We start from the raw sequence: 19,412 nt of genomic DNA, 5'->3' as shown, positions 1-19,412 counted from the left end.
TAGGATGTGATGTGTGCCCTATGCCTGTGCATTAGGATGTGATGTGTGCCCTATGCCTGTGCACTAGGATGTGATGTGTGCCCTATGTCTGTGCACTAGGATGTGATGTGTGCCCTATGTCTGTGCACCAGGATGCCTGTGCCCTATGTCTGTGCACCAGGATATGATGTGTGCCCTACGTCTTTGCACCAGGATGCCTGTGCCCTATCTATGCCTTCTGTTTACTTTTATTGGGCTGGTTCATGTAGACTATGAAGAAGGAAAATGTTTTCTTACACTGCTAATCTGACATCCCCAACCTTAAATATTTATAGGTCCTAAGGAGGAGATGCCAGTATACATTTATTTATTCATTACCTATGTCAAATCCACTAGAGGCAACACAAGGATGATTAATTTATGGCCACTCTGCTCTGCATGTGCCTTCAGAAGGGAGACTCTGAGCTGTCCAGTCATAGTGGTAAAACTGCACTGCACATAGGAAAGACCCACAGACCCACCCCTGTCCTGTGCCTGGCGGTAGCTCATACTGAGACTGGACTCACAGGATTTGAAATTTCTTTGCAATTCTACACCCAAATCCCTAAGATCAGAGATGAACTCTTCAAAGCAGTAAGGTTTTGAGGCCTGGAGCCATGAAAAGCAGACAGGCAGCAACAACAAAAACTATTAGCAAATAAACTTCCGTCCGTATGCCCGGCCAGAGTCCGGTCATGTTCCACCTTTGTTCAGCCATCACTGACGGCATGTCACTGATATGCCCCACAACCAGGACTCCTAAGTTCCCGAGGATGAGCCTGCAGGTCATCTTTTCCCAGGACAGAAAAAATTCAATGACTATAGTGGCTTCACCACCTCCAAAGCTACGCTCAGACCTCAGGGAAAGAGGAGAGGGGAGGAGGAAGGAGAGAGGACAGGAGAAGGAGGGAGAGACAGAAGACACAGAAAATAGATACACGGCTGAAGGATCAGGCTCTCCACAGTCCACTAGACAAGCAGCAAAATAATGAAGTCCCAGCACACCAGTTGAGCACCAAGCCCAGAGTCTTAGCAAGAAATAAGACAGACATCCAGGATCACGCGAGTCAGGTGGACTCACTTGTGCCTTCCCTTCCGCTGGGATTCTCATGAAACTCTGGGTTTCTGCGTGTTCAACACCAGGCTCTTTCACACGTCAGTGTTCAGGCATACACTTAGGTCAGGACTGCTCTGCCCCGGGAAGCTCAGGCTCTGTCTCTAGATCTCTTCAAGCTTCTCCCCCACCAAAAGCTCCACACAGACCCTCACATGGAGCCCCAGCAAGGTTCGGTGCAGCACAGAGAAGAGCAGATGTGAACTCTGTAACATATTCAGGGCTCTGAATTCCTAGTGCTGTTTAGATGAATATTGATTTGCATGCCAAAAGAAAAACAGAGGCTACGTATTTTACATTTCTAGTAGCAAACCAAATTAAGGAAGAACTGAGTGCTTTGGTGAGTCCTCACATCCTTCAAGCCCATTTCAATGCCCAGTGGAGGCTATTCATTTAAACACAGAACTAGCTGGGAAAACAGGCTATTCAGTTGAAAGAGAAATTCCTAGAAAAATACGCCTGATAATTTAGTATCTTCTTACTTTGCTAAGAGTATTTTTTTAAAAAAAAAGGTCAGGTTGGGGGTGATAACAAAGTCACCAGAGATTCTAAGAAAAACGGTTACTTAACCTTTCATCTAAATTGGAAAAAAAATCATTTAAAAGGAAAACATGGATGATTAAGCTCCCTGTGACTACCTGCTTGAGAGAGTCTTCGCTGTGAGCTTGCACGGCCGCTGACAATTAGAGCCCTCTCACTTGGGATGCTTGGGACTAAACTCCCTCCCTGTCTTCGAGTTGTAACTTGCTAATGACACAATCAATCCCAGCCGGGAGATGAGACCGGAGATGAGCGGCTTTCTCAAGGCTGGAACCAACTACCTTTCTACTCAGCTTAATCCTTCAAGGAAGACAGTCTCTTAATGGCCCAGCCACGGTGTGCTCAGAGGCCTCCCAGCCTGTGAAGCACCCCACTTCAAACTTTCTCTACACACCCAAAGCTTCGCCCTTTGGGAACTTGCCAGCTCAGCCTCAGCGGCAGCATTTACAAGTCAAGGTTTCAGTGGCTGTTTCCTAATGTGGGCATCTAGCGAGCTCCTCCCTAAAAGGAGCCCCCAGCTACGTGCAGATGCAGATCCCACACTAGAGGAGTGAGCTCTTTGCACACTCCAGTGTCTTCTGCATCCTAGGGCATCCTTTCTCTCAAACCAGGACACTCTAATCCCAGGTTAAAACCAGAGCCAGAATGATGAAGGCCTCTCAAGTGGTACCAGGGTGAGGAGTGTGTGTGTGTGTGTGTGGGGGGTCGGTATCAACTTCTTTCCAGTGCTGTCCAATAGGAGGCTCCCTCTGGCCCCGAGGACAGATGTTTGGGGCCCAGTGGGATCACAAGAGTTCACTTGAGCCCAGTCTCCACTTCTGCTTTGCGTCATTGTCATGTTTTGTTGTAGGAAACGCTGCTGTGCGCATTTGAGAGTTGCAGCACGATGCTGTGGGGCACACTGACACAGGAGAAAGGTCACCGGAGTGGATTAACCAGTTCCCTGCTGTCACCTTCTCTACCTGCATTTTGGTCGCAAGAGCAGTTAAAAGTTACTTGCTTTTAAAACAAAAGCAATAACCCCTAATTGGCATTTGCTGTAAACTTCCAAAGAAACCCTTGCCCTTTGTGTTTGTCCTCTCTTCCCCTCTTCCACACTTTACCCAGACCCATGACAACCCGCTCTGTTGAGCTCTCTGGACATTTAACTCGGATGTTTTTTTTAAGATTCTATGTATGAGATCATACAATTTTTTTTCCATTGGCTTTTTATAGAACTCCTTCAAAGGACATTAAATACCATACTAGTAGCTGATCCTACTTAATGAGTAAGACGAGGTGATGGACACATGCCTTGGGAAACCAGCTTGCTAGACTGCATGTGACCGTGTGCTTCTGGACCTCATGTCTTCATGTCCTCTGCACTCAGGACAATTTTCCTTAGTCAAGCTAAGTTCAACTAACAAAACCAGAACCAAAACCAACCCTAATAGTTTATGCCACTTCTCAGAAAAGAAAAGATAAACACACAACCTCCAAAAGGAAAACAAAACCTGAAGGTGGTGGGTCGGATGCCCAGAAGAATTCTTTCCATCTCACAAACGGTGATGGTGCACAGCAGGGACCGACCTATCTCTTCTGCAAATACAGTGTTATGGGATCACAGCCACTGTCACTCACCTAGCACAGCTGGGTAGCTATGACAACCAACCATGAGCCTCCACTGTCCAATCCGTCACAGAACCTAGTCAGCCAACCCTTCAAGGCACATGTACCCACCAACATTTAACAAGGAACCCAAAGAGAAGACACAGGCAGGTCTGTCAAAATAGTACCACACATTTTCCACCTGTGGGCTACACCTGAGGCTAACTGATACCCCTGGAAATTATCTGCAAGCTTGCGTGCTTTGGAAACGCAATACCGCCTGCTAAAGGCCACGCTATCCTCTTACAGACCCTGCGAGTCATAAGACCAGGTGTGAAGCCAGCACTCTTTCCAATGGTCTGCTCTGGCTTCTTCTTCCCAGCACAGAATCCATCTGGACATCAAAGGCAAGCCTTCTTGATACTCAGCTTCCCAGAAAAACTGACACCTACCACAGCTGCAACCCATAACCAGCTCTTTCTCGGGTCCCCTGAAAACGTGATTTCCAGGGCTCCACTTCCACAGCCGGTACATGAACCAGCACTAAAATCACGAGTGCCTTCTGAGAAGCTCCACTCTTCTCTGAGATGTAGCACATTTTTGTATGATGGCTCACACTGATGCAGAAACTATGCTTTATGTACACTATAAAAATGCTTACGATTGGAATCATAAAACCTTCCATCTTCTTCCTGTCAGATTACAGAGAAGTAGAATAAATATTCAGAAGAGATTCGTTGCTTTCCTTCACCTGTAGCCAATCTGCTGTGGAGCTATGGGTCATACTGATGGCCGGGGTCGATGGGATCTATAATCAATGGCCCCGGGGCTCAACTCTGGGGCATGTCTAAGAAGGGACTTCCAGATTGGGTTAACTGGGAAGACCCTCTCACCCACCACGGGTGCCGCCATCCATGGGCTATCACCTTGGACTGAGTCCGGAGGCTGCACTGTGGCCAGCTGTCTCCAGCTCCTGCAGCCAAGCCTGCCCGTCATGACGGCTCTGGGTCAAAGCAAGCCCTACCAAGTGCCTTTTATCAGGTGTTCTGTCATAGCAACAAGCAAAGGATCCAAGAGCAAGCGCTCGGCAGGGTTCTGCCCCAGCTTGCACCCCTGTGAGCCACATCTCATACACTGCCACTCCCTAGGGAGCACAGGAGCCATTCACTGCTGCCATTCCTGCACCCTGAAACCCACACAGCTTTCCATGGTTCAAGGGGATGCATGTGTGGGAGGCATGAGGTTACAATGGCCAGAGTCAGACCCAGGGTGGACCCAGCCGTGGCCACCATCAACCAGCTGATTTCTCAGCTAAGTCAATCAATCACACCCACTCCTGAAGATAGGGCCATTCTCTCCCCCACCTCACCCCGCCCCCCAGTGTCACAGTGAAACTACCAAGGGGGATTCTAGATAGAAACTGTAATGACTACAAACAAAACATACATGAATATTGATTTTCTACATCAAGGACCACATGCTTCTGCCATGACTCACAACTCCGTGGTCGGACTCTTACTTCAGTCACGCAGGCATGTAGCCACATGCCATGTTCTGAACTACAAAGGCTTCTTCAGACCCGGAGGCCCTGAGTTGCTGAGGAAGGCCGGCTCTCGTCAGGGCAGTAGGGCAAAGGGGACTTGCTGCCACAGCCCCACTCCCTCCTAAGATGCCTCCAGGAGCAATGCAAACCAAAACAACCCGGGTACCACGGGAAGGCACAGGAAACTATGCAGGCTGGCAGGACCTAGCAAAAGGAGAACCAACCCAGCTGACTGGGTGAACACAGTGGGGAAGGAGAATTCAGTTGAAGGGAACGCCAGGCCACTGGAAGCTAAGAACTCTCTGAAGACCAGGGTGTCCGTGCCTCTCTGCTGTGCTCGAACCATGAGAGGACAGAACGGAGCCAAACCCTGCTGTACCCACCATGTGGCTCAGCACCCAGCTACCACAGCAGCGACCCTCCCTGGCACACGGTTCAGCCAATCCCACGTCCCACAGGGACTCAGGCGGTGCATGTGCTCTTGTAGCCAAAAGCCAGGGTGTTTATAAGATATCCCAAGCCCTCAAGTCCTATGTAGCAACCACACTTCCAGAAAGACACCTTCAGCCCAGGCAGAGTCTCCCACCAGCCACCCACACTAACTAGGGCCCTAAGTAAGGTCCCGGATGCCTGGGTTAGAGACAGGGCCAAGACTCCTGGTGACAGAGGATGAGAAGCTGGGCTGCAGGTGTACACAGAGTCAACCCTCCTGGATGGGCTAGACCCAAAACAAGGACATGCCATCTACTTCTGTCACTCAGCCCAGGGGCAGAGGCTAGAGACCTCTGGTCAACCAGCAGACCAGTCCAGGTCAGGGCAGATATCCTAGGAGCTGTCTTCTCCCAAGCTCTCTGCACCAGCTGGAAGGGGCAGCTCAAGAATAGGAAACCCAGCAGCATCTAGGCATCGCCCCTCAGGAGGAAGGTCTGCAGGGAGAGATGGTTCCCATCTCATGGGCAGAGGGTAAGGAACTATGAGAGGTTGGAGGAGGGGTGGAGGAAAATGAAGTCCTCTTTCAGGAGCGTGCCCTGGGGGACACCAGCTTGACCTGACTATGAAGAACTTTCTATGTGCATACATTGTGAAATTCAGTCTCCATGAGTTGCGGAAACCATTTTTCCCCTTCATTTTCCCTTGGGAAGCAGCAGGCTGTATTCTGGCTTCCAGAAGGACAACACAAGCCATGGAGGTGAAACTCAAAGAGGGGTCGCCTCATTCCTAGCTTCTCGATTCAGATGGCGCTCTAAGGCGCGGCCTCTATAGTAGAAACCCGTTAAAATGCAATTTAGGAAAGTGAGGCTGAACTGGTCCCAAACCGCCAGCAAATTTTTAAAACCATGTGTGCTGTTGGCTGGAGACATCCGATCTGTATGTTCTGCACACCAACAGCCAGGAAGAACTCTAAGCTCCTGTGTGCTCACTGGCCATGCTCAGCTGCACACTCGGGAAAGGGAAGACAGATCTCCCCATCCAGAATAGTATCCAGTGTGACCACTAGAGCTTGCCATACCCGCTGTGCCCTGCGGTCCTAAGCAGTTCCATTTCTGACCTTGCCACACAAAACCCAGCTTCTCGGTGGTTCTCTCTAATACACACAGCGCTGAATCCTACGGAAAATTCACGGGCTCCAGACCATTGTTGGTGGACTTTCAAAATCTAGTGCCATCACCTCAGCCTACTTCTAAGATTTCTCACCCCACTTCCCCATCTGCCAGGGGCATCCAAGATCCCGAACAAGGCTGAGTTTGGCAGTGGCCCAGGGTGTCCTCACTAAGGGGAAAGGAGAAGAGAGGATCCCTGTGGCTTCTCTCTGCCAACCAAGAAGGCTAAGACAACAGGGTCATAGCAGTGACAGGTGGCCTCTTCCCAGGCATGTGCTCATTACAGAGAGACACAGGGCTTCATTCAGGAAATCCACACACACCATACTTGGAAAAGTCTTTTATGTTTGTGATAGCAAGAGGCCCTTCACAGCTCGCCAGAAGAAAGTGGGGTTCCTAGTTTATACAACCGACTTCACAATTAAATTAAAGAAAAAGTATTGCCTTCTCATATGAGTCCACAAAGTAACTAAAAACAGGGCTTCGTTCTGCCTAATCTATCCCATCCTCCCACCCCCACCCCCTGAAGCTGAAGGAACAGAGATAAGCTGCTGTTCTCAACATAGTCCCTTCTGATTCCAGGAACAGCGGGGACTCCCAAGGCAGCCCCCCCATCCCCACGAGGGCAATCACCTATAAACACAGGGCACCTATCCTGCGGGAGCCAGCTTCAAGCAATAAGCACTTCTTTGGACCATCTTGAAGAACCAGAACTGAGATAAGAAAGACCGGACCACACCTCCACAGGGACTGCCTAGTTACACAAGACCCCTGACCCCAGGCCTACTTCTTCCTCTGTTGAAACCCAACACACAAGTCGGTGCCCCAAGAGGGACCTGTGGCCACAAGATGTATGCAGCTATTCTTCCTCTACTGAGTTCGTCTCCTCTGTTTGCCTCTTCGATTGATTTACAGAGACGGTGTGGCCGAGACTGATCTGTTGGGGCAGCCAGAGTCTATTCTTCTGTCCTAAAGACTCTTGTGTCGAGACAGTACCCAACAGACCCATGATGGGCAAGACAGTAAATTTTGAACCCGGCCCTCCCTGGAACCTGGAGAAGCTGCCTCGGTCCTGGTTTGTTTGTCCTGTGGAAGTCTCCTTCCATCAGCCCACCCTGGACACATGCCGCTCATCACGGAGGGCTCCTGGCCTAGAGCTGCCATCTGATAGAGAGACTGAGTCCTCTTCCATGGCGCAGCCAGCATAGTCACCTAGGGCGCAGGGCCTTCCGATGCTCTGCTACAGGTTTTACCTATGAGGACTCAATGAATTCCTGGTGTGTCTGCCTGAGAATTCCTTTACAGTCACACCACCTCCAAAGGGGGCAGCTCATGTCCAGTTCAATTTGAATGAAACCCATCTGTCGTCATGTAAAAAAAGCCAGCTAAATGATTTTCCTCACAACTTTTTTTTTAAGGACCTTAAGAATATTAAGACCTCATGGGACACTTGGTCCTGAGAAGATAACCACGCAGAAACAGATGATTAGCTACTAACTGGTCCTGAGGCTAATTCTAAATTGGTGTTTCCAAATCTACTCACCATTAAGTGAGTTAATGACTCATCTCTTTGGAAGCTGCTAACGGGCTGTGAGGGGTGTACAACACTCCACACACAGGACACAAATGCAGAGGCTGAGGGTATTCACCCAGCCTGCATCACTGGTCAGCAGGGCTGGTTCTGTCCCGAAGAGGGAAGGCCTTCAGGGTTCATGAACTAGCCTAGAAATATGTCTTCTTAGCTACATTCCCCACTGCCTCTGCCTGCTGTGTGAGCCGTCTTCTCACTGGGCACTTTGCTTTTCTACCTCAAATGCTTCCTTCCATCTGCCCCCAGAGATTCCCTAAACTGGACACAACAGCAGGAGGATGGTGGGACCTGCTGCACCCGCTCAGCTATTCCACAGGAGCAGACGGACCCCAGGAGCGTGAAGCAGGGCGCTCAGACGTCCACTCAGGGTGTGTAGACTTCTGGGCCACCTCCTCCACTGCTCTCCCAGTGGCATTTAGGTGGTATTTAACAACTATTCTACCCTAGTTACATCTGACCTTGAATCAGTGTTAAGGCAGTGGTTCCCACGGGGCTCTGTGTCCTCAGGTGCACTCTGGAGCCTAATCCACCCCCCTGCTGCTCCCACTCTAGCTGAAGGGCCTTAATGTACTTGGATGCTAAATTTTATAGTAAGTCCTGTGTCTGTGTTCTGGGTTCTTTAGGAAAACATAGAAACTGCTAGAGGAACAGAAATGTTTCTTCACTCAGGTGAGGTCCAGGAAGATGGACCACAAGAAGTTACCACCAGGAGTTAAACTTGCAAATCCATGGACAAAAGAGGGCTTAGAAAAAGGGGGGTGGCAGTGGTAGAAATTAACACAACGAAGTTCTTCAAACTGACAGATGGACACTGGCTAAAAAAAAAATAAAAAAAAACAAAAACCGAGAGGGCTTTCCCACAATGGCCATTCTTCCTCTCTGCTTCCTTAACTGTTCCCATTTTACTCTGAAATTGTGAGGAGGAAAATGAGAGGGAAAGGGGAAATCAACTCAATGCTGCACAACAGAAACAGGAAACAGACAGTCATCTGGGAAGTTCTGAGGCAGAGTGGTTATGTGCTTTTCAAGCTGCTAATCCAACATGAACAGCCTGAGTCCAACACTCTCTCCTTTTGTCCTAATGACCCGATAAAACCTGAGTCTGGGGCTGCAGAGATGGCTCAGCTTTAACAGAACTGGCTGCTCCTCCAGAGGTCCTGTGCTGGATTCCCAGCACCCACACAGCCGCTCACAACCTCTGGAGATCTGACACCCTCTTCTGGAAGTGCACAGTCATAAATACAGGCGAAACACCCATCCATACACATAAAAGCTGATTTTACATATATTACAGGATGTCTGGATGTAACATGACATTATACTTACAGAAATAAAAACACTACAAAGGCTTGAGTTTCGCCCAGTTGTGCCCTGTGAAGTTGCCTTTCAGTATTGCTCAGAATGTTTCTTTTTCATTTCACCCAAGAAGAATTCATTCAGAATCATATTGTGTTTGCCGCATTTCTGGACTGTTAACAGCACACTTTGGTCCCTGAAGATGGCCTGAGTTAAGTCCACAAAGTAGAGAAATCTCATGTCATAATAATAAACATTAAAACACTGCACTGTGACCACGAAAAAAAAAGCAGAGTTGCCCCAATGTCAACATTTGGCTTTTGAAGAGATAAGAAAAACTGCAATCTAGGATGAACATCTATGCTTTGGGGGTGGGGAGAAACAAAGCTTAAATACCATGCATACAAATCACTGAGAATTGTATCAACTCTCTATAGATGAAAAGAATAGAGGATCAATATTCTTAAGGTGATTGGCTAAAGATTTGAATGTCCTTACAAAATACATTACTATTCAATTAGAAAGAAAAAGAAAAAAACAAAAACATGGGTTTTGAAAAAAAAAAGACAGTACGGGAACACAAACACCAGTTCTAAACATGTGTTTCTGGAAAACCAGATACTTTTTAAAATAAATATTAAAAGACTTGGTACTTAAGGGGTTCATGTAAAGGTTTATCTTTAAGATATATCGTGGATCCAAACGTTTGACCCAATTTCAGCAAATGCACAAGAAGTAAGAAATATTTTGCAAATGTCATCGCATAAATACCACACAAAAGAAATTGGAACAGCATGTAGGTCATTTGGACAAATAACTATGTCTGTGTAAAACTCAGTATTTTTCTGCTTTAGCAGAAAAAGAAATCGCAATTATTAAATGAACTGCTTTATCACCCACACACAGCCTGTACATTTCAGCCCAGCTCTATTTCAGCACTCAACACAATGAGTTCAATGATGAGCGCCAAGCCCAGAGTGTCTGGCACATTCTGCACCCAGCAAGCAGCTCCTGGTGTGCAGCTTGCTTCCTGGTCTATTCCAACTGCAGGTGTTACTTCGGGGCATCCTCAAAATAAGCCTAGGAAACTACCCACAAAAGACACTCAAAAGACCAGTGGCCACCATGACCCCAGCATTTCCTTACCAGCTGCCGCCAGAAACCAGCATCTACCTTCCCTGTGTCATCAACTACACCCCTTCCCCTTGCAGTCTTGAATGATACATTCAGACAAACGAAAATAAATATAGAGTGTTCTGTTTTAGATTTGGAAAGCACTGTTGCCACACAACCCAACCCTCAGTAGCTGGATAAGCAGCAAAACCTTTGTAGCAGGTCATTATGGAGAGGCAGAAAATGTGTACTAAAATGGCAACATCTTGCATGAAAACATATACTCTTTTGTGCTGGTCTAGAGAGACTAAACAAGCTTCATCCCACCACAGTTCTCTAGGCAAAGAGGTCAAATCTGGGGCTCAGCTCCACTAGTCAAAGTAGCCCCACACTAATTGGCAATGTAGACTCGAGAATAAAGTTACATTTCCCCTTAAGTTTCCAAGGTGAAGGGAAAACATTCAGTTCTGGACTATCCAATGCCCCCCTCCCAAAACAAAATAAAAGGTTGGCCCATTTGCCAAATCTGATAGCAAAGTTACCTCGCTCTTAGAACATGCTTCCAGAGAAAAGGTGTTAGTAGGAATCTAACAGAACACCTTTATGCCCAGCTGCTGCTATGAAATTGCTTTTTCGGGGTGGAAGAGCAAGGAATCCAGCATGTTCATACTCTACAGACAGACAGCACAGTACTGAGGTCAAAACTTGAGGAGTGACCCCTAAGTTAAGTCAACAAACAGAACCGAAACCCCGCGGAATCCTGGCTAATTAAACCTCTGAAGTTCGAGGGTTTGACTGTTAGTTAGAGCTGGCAGCATTAAGAGTCAATTTTAAAAATGTATATTCTAATTACACATCCTCATCTTGTCAACAGCTCTTAATACCTGAGCACATCACAGCCTGGAATGCAAAGCCTGCTTTGAAGCCAGGGCAGACAGCAGGCCTGTTTTTCTTAATTGTTCTGCTACTATGTAATTTGAATCTCTACATTGTTACTTTCATTTTTCCTCCCTTTCTGGAACAAATCTTATTTTGTTTTGCTGCTCTTCTTTCACAGTGCTCTAAAAGATGAGCTACCACGTGGCTTTAGGGAATTCTTAAAGAAGGTGGTGGGGGTGGGTTTCTTAGAGCACCAAGCACAACGGACAATGGGTCAGGAGAGGTAAGCTTTAAGAAGGCATTGTCTTCATTCCCAGACTACTGCGACTTTGGCTTTTCATTTATTAATTTTTAATTTAAGCATACTCATTTCCAAAAGTACCTAAGCAAGGGCTTAGGGCACTCTAATTTCATCTCTGTGGCCCAGCAGGGGAAGGACGGGAATCAACCGCTCTGCAGACAACACAATCAGAAGGAGGGTAGAGCCGGGTAGGCTCTCCGGAGATTAGCAGCAACCAGAACCCTGGCTTCCTCGCTCCGCCCTCCTTCCTTCTCAGAGACACTCCAGTAAAGGCTTTTCTTTCAATAAAGGAAGCAGAACTGGCCACGTGACTTTCATTCACCAAAACCAGAGTGTTTTCCTTAGCACCTCAGCTGCCTCTTCCTTAGGAGGTGAGAGCCACCCTGCAGGGCACCATCTCATCCCCCAGGCCTAAACGGCACCCTCTGAGGCTTGCAAAGCTGCTGTGCTGGCTCCGGGGACCAAGCACTACCAAAGACAGAACTTTCTAGACTAAACCAAGACCACCAGCTCCTTTGGAAACACCTCACTTCTCTGACAAACTGGTTAAGAGAAGGACGTGCAGATAGTCTTCTGATCAAACAGAACTAAATATAGATGCCCTCCACAGCCTCTCTCCCATCAGCTTCTTCAACATCAACAGAATGAAAATCCCTCTATAGAGAAAACCAACATTTTAGGGCGCATACCAATGTACAATCCTGTCGTCAATAATGTGCAGAATTGATAGAAGCAGTTTTAAAACACATTTAATCCAGTTAATTTCCGGTTCCCAAACAAGACAGCAATTCCGACATATTAATCAGACAGACAGACAGACACACACACACACACACACACCTGGTGCTTACTAGTTTCTTACTAAGTTGTGTTTAAGAGACCCACCCCTATTCCCAATTCAACTGCAGTCGGCTATGAGACACTGCCAGGACCTTGTGTCTGTATTACTTACGAACTACATACTACCCAGGCTGGCTAAATGACGACGTGTCTGTGTGACGGATGAGAGTCCAGGAGAATGCGAATGCGCAGCTTGGGGTGGCAGCACAGGGCACTGCTAGGAGCCTGGGCAAAGCTTGCTCAGTGGCGAGGACATTCTGCATTTCAGTCTCAAACTCGTGCTTCCAGCCTGGCTTCGACAAACCACCGTCTCGGAGCACGCGGCTCTACAGAGAATTTCTCATCTGGGCACACCACCAGTTTCTACCTGGATGTGAGCTGCACACAAAGACGTCCATCCTAGGGACATCAAGCCCCCCCCCACCCCCCTCTGGTGCTGCATTCTGCTCAAGTCAAGTTGCTGGAAATCTAATTTGGCACAGATGCCTCCCTTTGAACATGTGGCTCTGGCACAATAGATTAGTCGTAGTTATCGGTTTTTCCTTTAAAAATACCCCTTTTAGAGAGGAGTTTAGCACAACATCCACGGAACTCAGAATAACTGTAACCAAGATGCCTCCCGGTCAGCTTGTAGGAAGAACTGTTTGGATTTCACACGTGTGAAATCCTGCAGGCTGACAGGAATTTCATCCTGGTGGGAAACCTTAAGCAGGACTAGATAAACCAGGTGTCTAAACAAACTTATCCCTGTGGGTCAGCATTCTTTCTAATCTGCCAGTGAATCCTCTCTGATATAGTGACTGTACCAAGGGCCTCAGACTTCAAAGAAGGAGACCACCCACACAGCCCCAACAGGGACAGGGAAGTCAATGTGTGGCCTGTGGGGAACAGGGAGCAAGCAGAGTTTCCCCACTGGGTCACATCCTGCTGTGTTTAGATGACCTGTGGCTTACCCATCCTCAACTCCCTAGTATTAGAAATTTTGCACTGTGTAAAACTTTGACAAAATGACCTTCATTTGAGATACTGAACGTGGAGGAGACATTTGGCCAACTTCTAGTTGACTTAATTAGACGCTGAGGTACTGCAGTACTCTTGGTAGTTCCTGGAGGCTCTTTTCTCCGCACCCGTTTTAATTATAATAATAAAAGAATCAGATTTTCATCTATTACCCTAGAATAACAGTATTTGCCCCAAGCTAGAAGCCTGAAGCCTATGAATTAACAGTCCCAAATACACTAGACCACTCGTTCTAACTGTGGATAGCACGCAACTGCTCTGCTTAGGAACCAAAACTGTACAGGTTCCGTGAAACACAGACCACCAACCACATGGCTTCCACTCCCATCACGGGCTCCACTGCGGCACCCAGCCTTTCCTGCTAGCAACCCCATACAGAAACACCGACAAGACGGAAGAACAGCAGAACTCGGCACTCCAGCCCGGGCTCCTCTTACACCCCAGTCATTTCTGAGACACAGAAGGCTTTGCCAGGCGCACAGCAAGCCCTTCTCCGAGCTGGTGGATATTTGGTAACTGGAGAGGAGACAGCTCCAGCTGCCCTCCAGTCCCACTGTTCCTGGAAAAGAACCGCACTTCAAACCCTGATCCTGAAACAGGGCTGAGTGCTATTGCCTGGGGTGCTCTGAGAAGCCCAGCCCATCCTGTTCCTATGCCAACCCCGACTCCTTGTTCCACCCAGCCCACGAGGGCCTTCCAGTGGCTCCTGAGCTCCCACACCTCCTCAGGGATTTACATCAACAGCTCCAGCATTACCTGGGAACTTATTAACAATGTCATTTTGCCAGGTCCTAGACCTGCAGCACCAGGAATCCTGGGAGGTTGACTAGTACCCACAGACAGGAAAGCCTCCAGGACACTCCCAGTTACTCTCAGGTGGGAACAGCTGCCGTCAGGCTATGTAAGCCAAGCCACACTACTACCTCTTCCCGTATGGGAACTATGGAGCCTCTGATGACAGTCCTGTCACAGTCTACATGGGAACTTGAAGTGACAAGAGTTGCTCCCATGAGCAGGCAAGACTCATGCTCACTTCCCAAGGGTCAACAAACTATAGCCGGGCAGAGGTGACCTAGGACACAGAGCCAGTGCCTTTCAGCATCCTCAACTGTGATGATCTAAACAACTCTCCCAGTCTGCAGATGGGAAGGGCAGGACCACAAGGACCCAGGCAGGAGATGGCTGGAACTATAACAAGGTCAAAGTCTCCCGCCCACGGGGAAGGTATTCACTCTACTCATAAGCCAAGCCAATGCTCATGGCAAGCTCTTTGGAGAGAGACAATGACATGGCAGCCAAGAAACCACTAGGGTAGCGTGACATCCAAAGCCACCCAATACTCCCCACCCCCTTCCTAGCCTCAAGGTCAGAGGACCTCACCTTTCACGACTGTGGCTTCCTTCAAGTGGTGGGACAAGAAGTCAATGCTTGCGTAGGTGCTGGCAGAGGGCAAGGCTCCGGGGCCCGGGCCCCCACACACCCCGCCGGTGCCAGTGCTTCCCACGGTGCTGAGAAGTCCCCCAAGGCTACGGGTCCGGCCCCAGGAACTCTTGTCTCCAGGCTGTGGGTGCTGTGGCTGAGATGGCGACAGGGACCCCTGCTCATCCCTCACGTCAATGGCGATGTAGTTGAGGCCGTTCTGGAAACCCACAGAGGTCTCTCTGCGCATGGGAGAACTGCCGCCTCCAGGACAGCCAATCAAAGCCCCAGGTTGACCTGGGTTCCATGGCCTAGCCTGCGGGGCTGGAGGCACAGCCAGCGATGGCTGTGCCTGTCCTGGGGATGTGGGCGGCTCATCACTTCCTCCCAGGATGCAACTACCTTCGCTGCTTTTCCTGAGAGAGACGTTTTCCACAGAGGCCGAATTGTGGCGCTTAGAGTTGTGGGCGAAGGAGGGGGACACTGGGGTGACTGTGGTGGTGGAGGAGAAGGTCTCTGAGCTGTGGCGACGTCGTCCCCCCTGTGGGTCTGCACGGATGACCTTGGCACCCCGGTGGGGATCAGGGGGCTGGCTGACTTGAAGAAAGGCCTCCACCCCAGACACCTGATCCATGAGACTTAGGCGCTTCAAGCCAGATGTGGGACTGGTTACTCGGGCACCTTCTGGCTTTGGGGGTGCTGCGATAGGTTGTGGCGGGGTAGCAGCCACACCAAAGGCCATCTCGGTATAGTCACCATTATCCCCAGGCTCTGAGGATGTTGAGGAGCCAGCAGTGGGGCCCTGGGAAGTGGCAACTGATGCTGGAGGCAAGCGGTAGAGCTCTCCTGGGGCAGGTGGCAGAGGCTGCTGCAGGGAAGAGGGGGAGGCAGAAGGACGTGGGGGCAGAGGTGGGTATGGAGATGAGACCTCTGGGGAGAGAAGGCCATCCATGGAGCCTACTGTGTCTCCACTATGAGCGACAGGTTTAGGGGACTTGGGAGAACTGAAGTCCAAGTTCATATAGTCAGAGAGTGGGGAGCGCTGCCGGCTGTCACTGCTGGTGCCTGGGGTGCCTGAACCCAGGGATGAAGCGGGACTACTGGCTGAAAGCAACGAAGAGGATGAAGCCGCTGATGCCAGCAGTGGGGGGGCAGGCGGGGACAGACGGGTACCCGCCTCACCAAAGTCAATGTTGATATACTCGCCAGGGCTCTTGGGCTCTGAGGGTAAAGGGTACTCTTGCATGCTGGGAAGGGTCTGCAGTCCCTCCAGCGACAAGCGCGTGGGTCGCACTGCCCGACAGCGCTGGCCCAGGAAGCCCTCAGGGCGGCCACTGCCGCCACTTGGCCTCATGGAGGAAGGCACTGCTGAGTGGTGAGGCTGGGTATGGCCACCCCCAGCTGCCCCAAAGGTGCCAGCCAACTGGGAGGTTCCAGAGGTGGCCTGGGGTTCCAGCCTCTCCTCTTCCAAGATTCGCCCCACAGGGGAGCTCATGAGCACATATTGGTCACTGTCCCCACTACAATAGGGGGCCTTGTAAGAGCGGGGCAGAGAGCTGTAGCAGTGTCCAGGGACACCCTTGAGGCCCTCTCCCCCTCCACGCAAAGCTGCTGAGAAGAAGTCGGGTGGCGTGCCCGCGGTGCCAGCCTCGCTGGGGGACATGTTGAGGTAGTCCCCGTTGGGGAGCAGCTTTGGGTCTGTGTTCTCCATGGACAGCTTGGAGCCACACCACATTCGCATGTACCCGCTATCCTCCGGAGAGCTCTCTGCTGGGGAGCTGGCTTTGTAGCTGCCTCCGTTCAAGGGGAAGGTCCTGCCTGCCCCTGAAGGGGGTGCTGGCACTGCAGCTCCCGAGGGTGGCAAGGCTGCTGCCGCCGCTGACCTCGGCTGCAGGATCTGCTTGGGGGCAGACACGCTGGTGGGGCTCATGGGCATGTAGTCGTCACTCTTGCAGCTACTGGGGCCAACACTCCTAAGGGCAGCCCCAGGGGTCATGGGCATGTAACCATCATCTGCCCCCAGGTTACTGCTGGAACTCTTGTGGGAGCCAATCTCAATGTCTCCATAGTCCTCTGGGTAAGGGTGATAGGCCACTTTGGGAGAAGACACGGGGAAGGATGGGCAGAGGCGACCTGAACTGCCAGAGAAGGTGGCCCGCATGAGAGTATACTCATCAAGGGAGGCAGAGGAAGGCTGGGGTACTGGCCGCTGTCGGGCAGGTGTGGTCAAGGAATAAGTCCTCTTCCTCAGCCCTCTGTCCAGGTCCTGGGCCCCATCCCCAGAGACCCTACGGTAAGGGCGGCCACAGTGGCTCAGGGGTCTATCCATGCTCATGTACCCATAGAGCTCGCCCCCACTGCCGTCCCTGGCTGGCGGGGTCTCCGCGATTGACTCGGGTGTGTTGCTCCGGTGGCTACTGAAGGCTCTCAGGTCGCCAGGGCTGGAGCCATACTCATCAAGGGACATAAAACCAGGGTCACTGGGGGAGCCAGAGGCAGAGGCACTGCCGCTGGATGGACGCTGGCCTTGGGGGTGGTGCAGCGGATGAGGCAGGTGCGGGTGGGGGCCTGGAGGCAGCGGGTAGGAGCCCGAGCCGTGTCCACTGCTGGAGGATAGGCTGCCGGGGCTGGTGGCAGCGGGCGGTGAGTGCGCCACGGGCATGGACATGGAACGGCTGTGTTGCAGGGCGCCCCCTGCCGGCGCCAGCGTCACTTTGCTCGGGCGGCCTCCGCAGCCGCCGCTCAGGGTGTGCGAGCGACTAAGGGGCGCGCGCACCGGCCCAGGACTCAGGGGGCTCCCGGCCACCGACATCGGCCTGCCTCCCGCTGTCCCGGCCCCGGCTGCCGCGCCGCCATCGCCCTCGCTGGCCGTACGGACCCGACATGAGGTGCACTTGGCTGCTGGCGGGGTGGCCGCCAGGCTGTCGGTGCGTGAGCGGCGCACCAGGCCGGTCTGGCTAGGGGGCAAGTTGACCAGGTGGTGGTGGCGGCGCGCGCCCGGCACACTGATGGGGTGGGTGGCCGACGACCCGGACGACTGACTCTTGCTGCGAGGCCGGAACTCAAAGAGCTCCTTGAGAGCCTTCATGGCCTCCAGGATGGTCTCGTGGATGTTCTGCGCCACCACCGAGTCGTCGGCTTGCATCCACAGCTCGCCGGGGCCGGTGACGGCAGAGCGGCCCACTTCGATGAAGAAGAAGCTGTCTGAGTGGCCGCAGCGGCGAATGTTCATAAGCTGCAGCGTCACCGACGGCTGTTCGCAATTGAGCTTCACGAAGCCGATGGTGCGCGCAGACAGACATAGACGGTATACACCAGTCAGGTTTTTGCTCTGACCCAGGCCCTTGGGCTTCAGGTTCACCTGCCACACCTCACGGTAGACTGCCGTGGCGGGCGTCACGAGCCCGTAGTTGTCATCGGAGCCAGCGGCACCCGCCGAGCCGCCCAGGACGCCCGGGAGAGAGGCGCTGCAGGACCCGCCGGTGGCCGCGGTGCCCGAGCCCCCATCGCCAGAGCGACCCTCGCTGACCAAGTCGGTGAGCGCGCGGTACCAGCCCTCTTGCTCCTGCTCGTTCTCCGCCGCCACGGCGAAGTACTCGTCCTTGGTGTAGAGGGCGATCAGGTACTTGTGCTTGGCGTCCGCGCGCTTGTTGATGTTCAGGCAGCAGTCGAGCGCGATCACTCGCTTCGGCGCGCCCGCCTTGCTCCTCCACTTCTTCTCGCTCTCATAGTACTCCAGCCTCGGTGGCAGCGGCGGCGACCCCCCAGCCGCGGCTGCATCGTCGCCGCCCGTGCCGGGGCCGCGCAGCACGAAGAAGCGCTTGTGGCCGTGCTTCTGCTTGCGCAGGTAGCCGCACTTGCGCACGCTGTGGTTGTTGTTGTTGTTGTTGTTATTGAGGTTCGGGCCCTCCCCTACCGCCGGCGCGGGGGCCCCGGGTAGGGGCGCGCTAGCCATCGCCGCCGGTTCAGGCCGCACCTCTCGGATAGGAGCTGAGGGGATGGCGAGGGCCGAGGGGCGCGGGCGGGGGCGGCTCCCCGCCACCCGTCGCCCGGCCGCCTGGCCACGCGCGCGCGTCCCCCGGGCCCAAGCGGTGGGCTAGGAGGAGCGCGCGGCTCGGTGGCGCAGGGCCCTCCGCCGCTCCGAAGGATGCTCGGCGCGGGCGGTCGCCGCCCCTCGCTCCGACTGTCTGCTGCGGCTGCCTCCTGGGCTCTCGGGCGGCGCCCGGGGACTGGCTGGCTGGGCCGAGAGTCGGGGTCCCCGATTCGCGGGGCCGAGCTTAGGACGCGCGCGGCCGGCCTGCTGCCGTCGTTCTGCGCTGCGCGACTCCGGGCTGCGTCCGGACACTCGGGGCCCACGCCGCCACTGAGGCCGTTGCTTCTGCTGCTGCTGCTGCTACCGCCGACAACGACGACCCGGGCTTGTCGCGGTCCCCGCCGCACAGTGAGTAACACATCGCGCACCGAGTGACTGAACTAAGAGCAAAACAACACGTGACTCTGCGTTACGCAGGCACACTCGCGCGGACGCCCCGCCCCACCGCTCCGCATTG

At 52.2% G+C, this 19,412-nt stretch overlaps 1 protein-coding gene across 1 annotated transcript in view; it reads right to left on the bottom strand.

Moving 5' to 3' along the window:
- The window catches only part of Irs2 (insulin receptor substrate 2), a 25,726-nt gene extending 6,405 nt beyond the window's left edge, over window positions 1-19,321 (bottom strand). The window contains exon 1 of the mRNA XM_005366302.3: window positions 14,824-19,321. Within this exon, the coding sequence (XP_005366359.1) occupies window positions 14,824-18,817 (3,994 nt within the window). The 5' untranslated portion in view covers window positions 18,818-19,321. The remainder of the gene's footprint in view (window positions 1-14,823) is intronic.
- Between the last annotated feature and the right edge of the window lie 91 nt (window positions 19,322-19,412).

Source organism: Microtus ochrogaster, unplaced genomic scaffold (assembly GCF_000317375.1).
Source record: "Microtus ochrogaster isolate Prairie Vole_2 unplaced genomic scaffold, MicOch1.0 UNK7, whole genome shotgun sequence".
Classification (NCBI taxonomy): Eukaryota; Metazoa; Chordata; class Mammalia; order Rodentia; family Cricetidae; genus Microtus; species Microtus ochrogaster.
The sequence above is the reverse complement of the archived record's forward strand: the minus strand, read 5'-3'. Positions and strand labels throughout refer to the sequence as shown.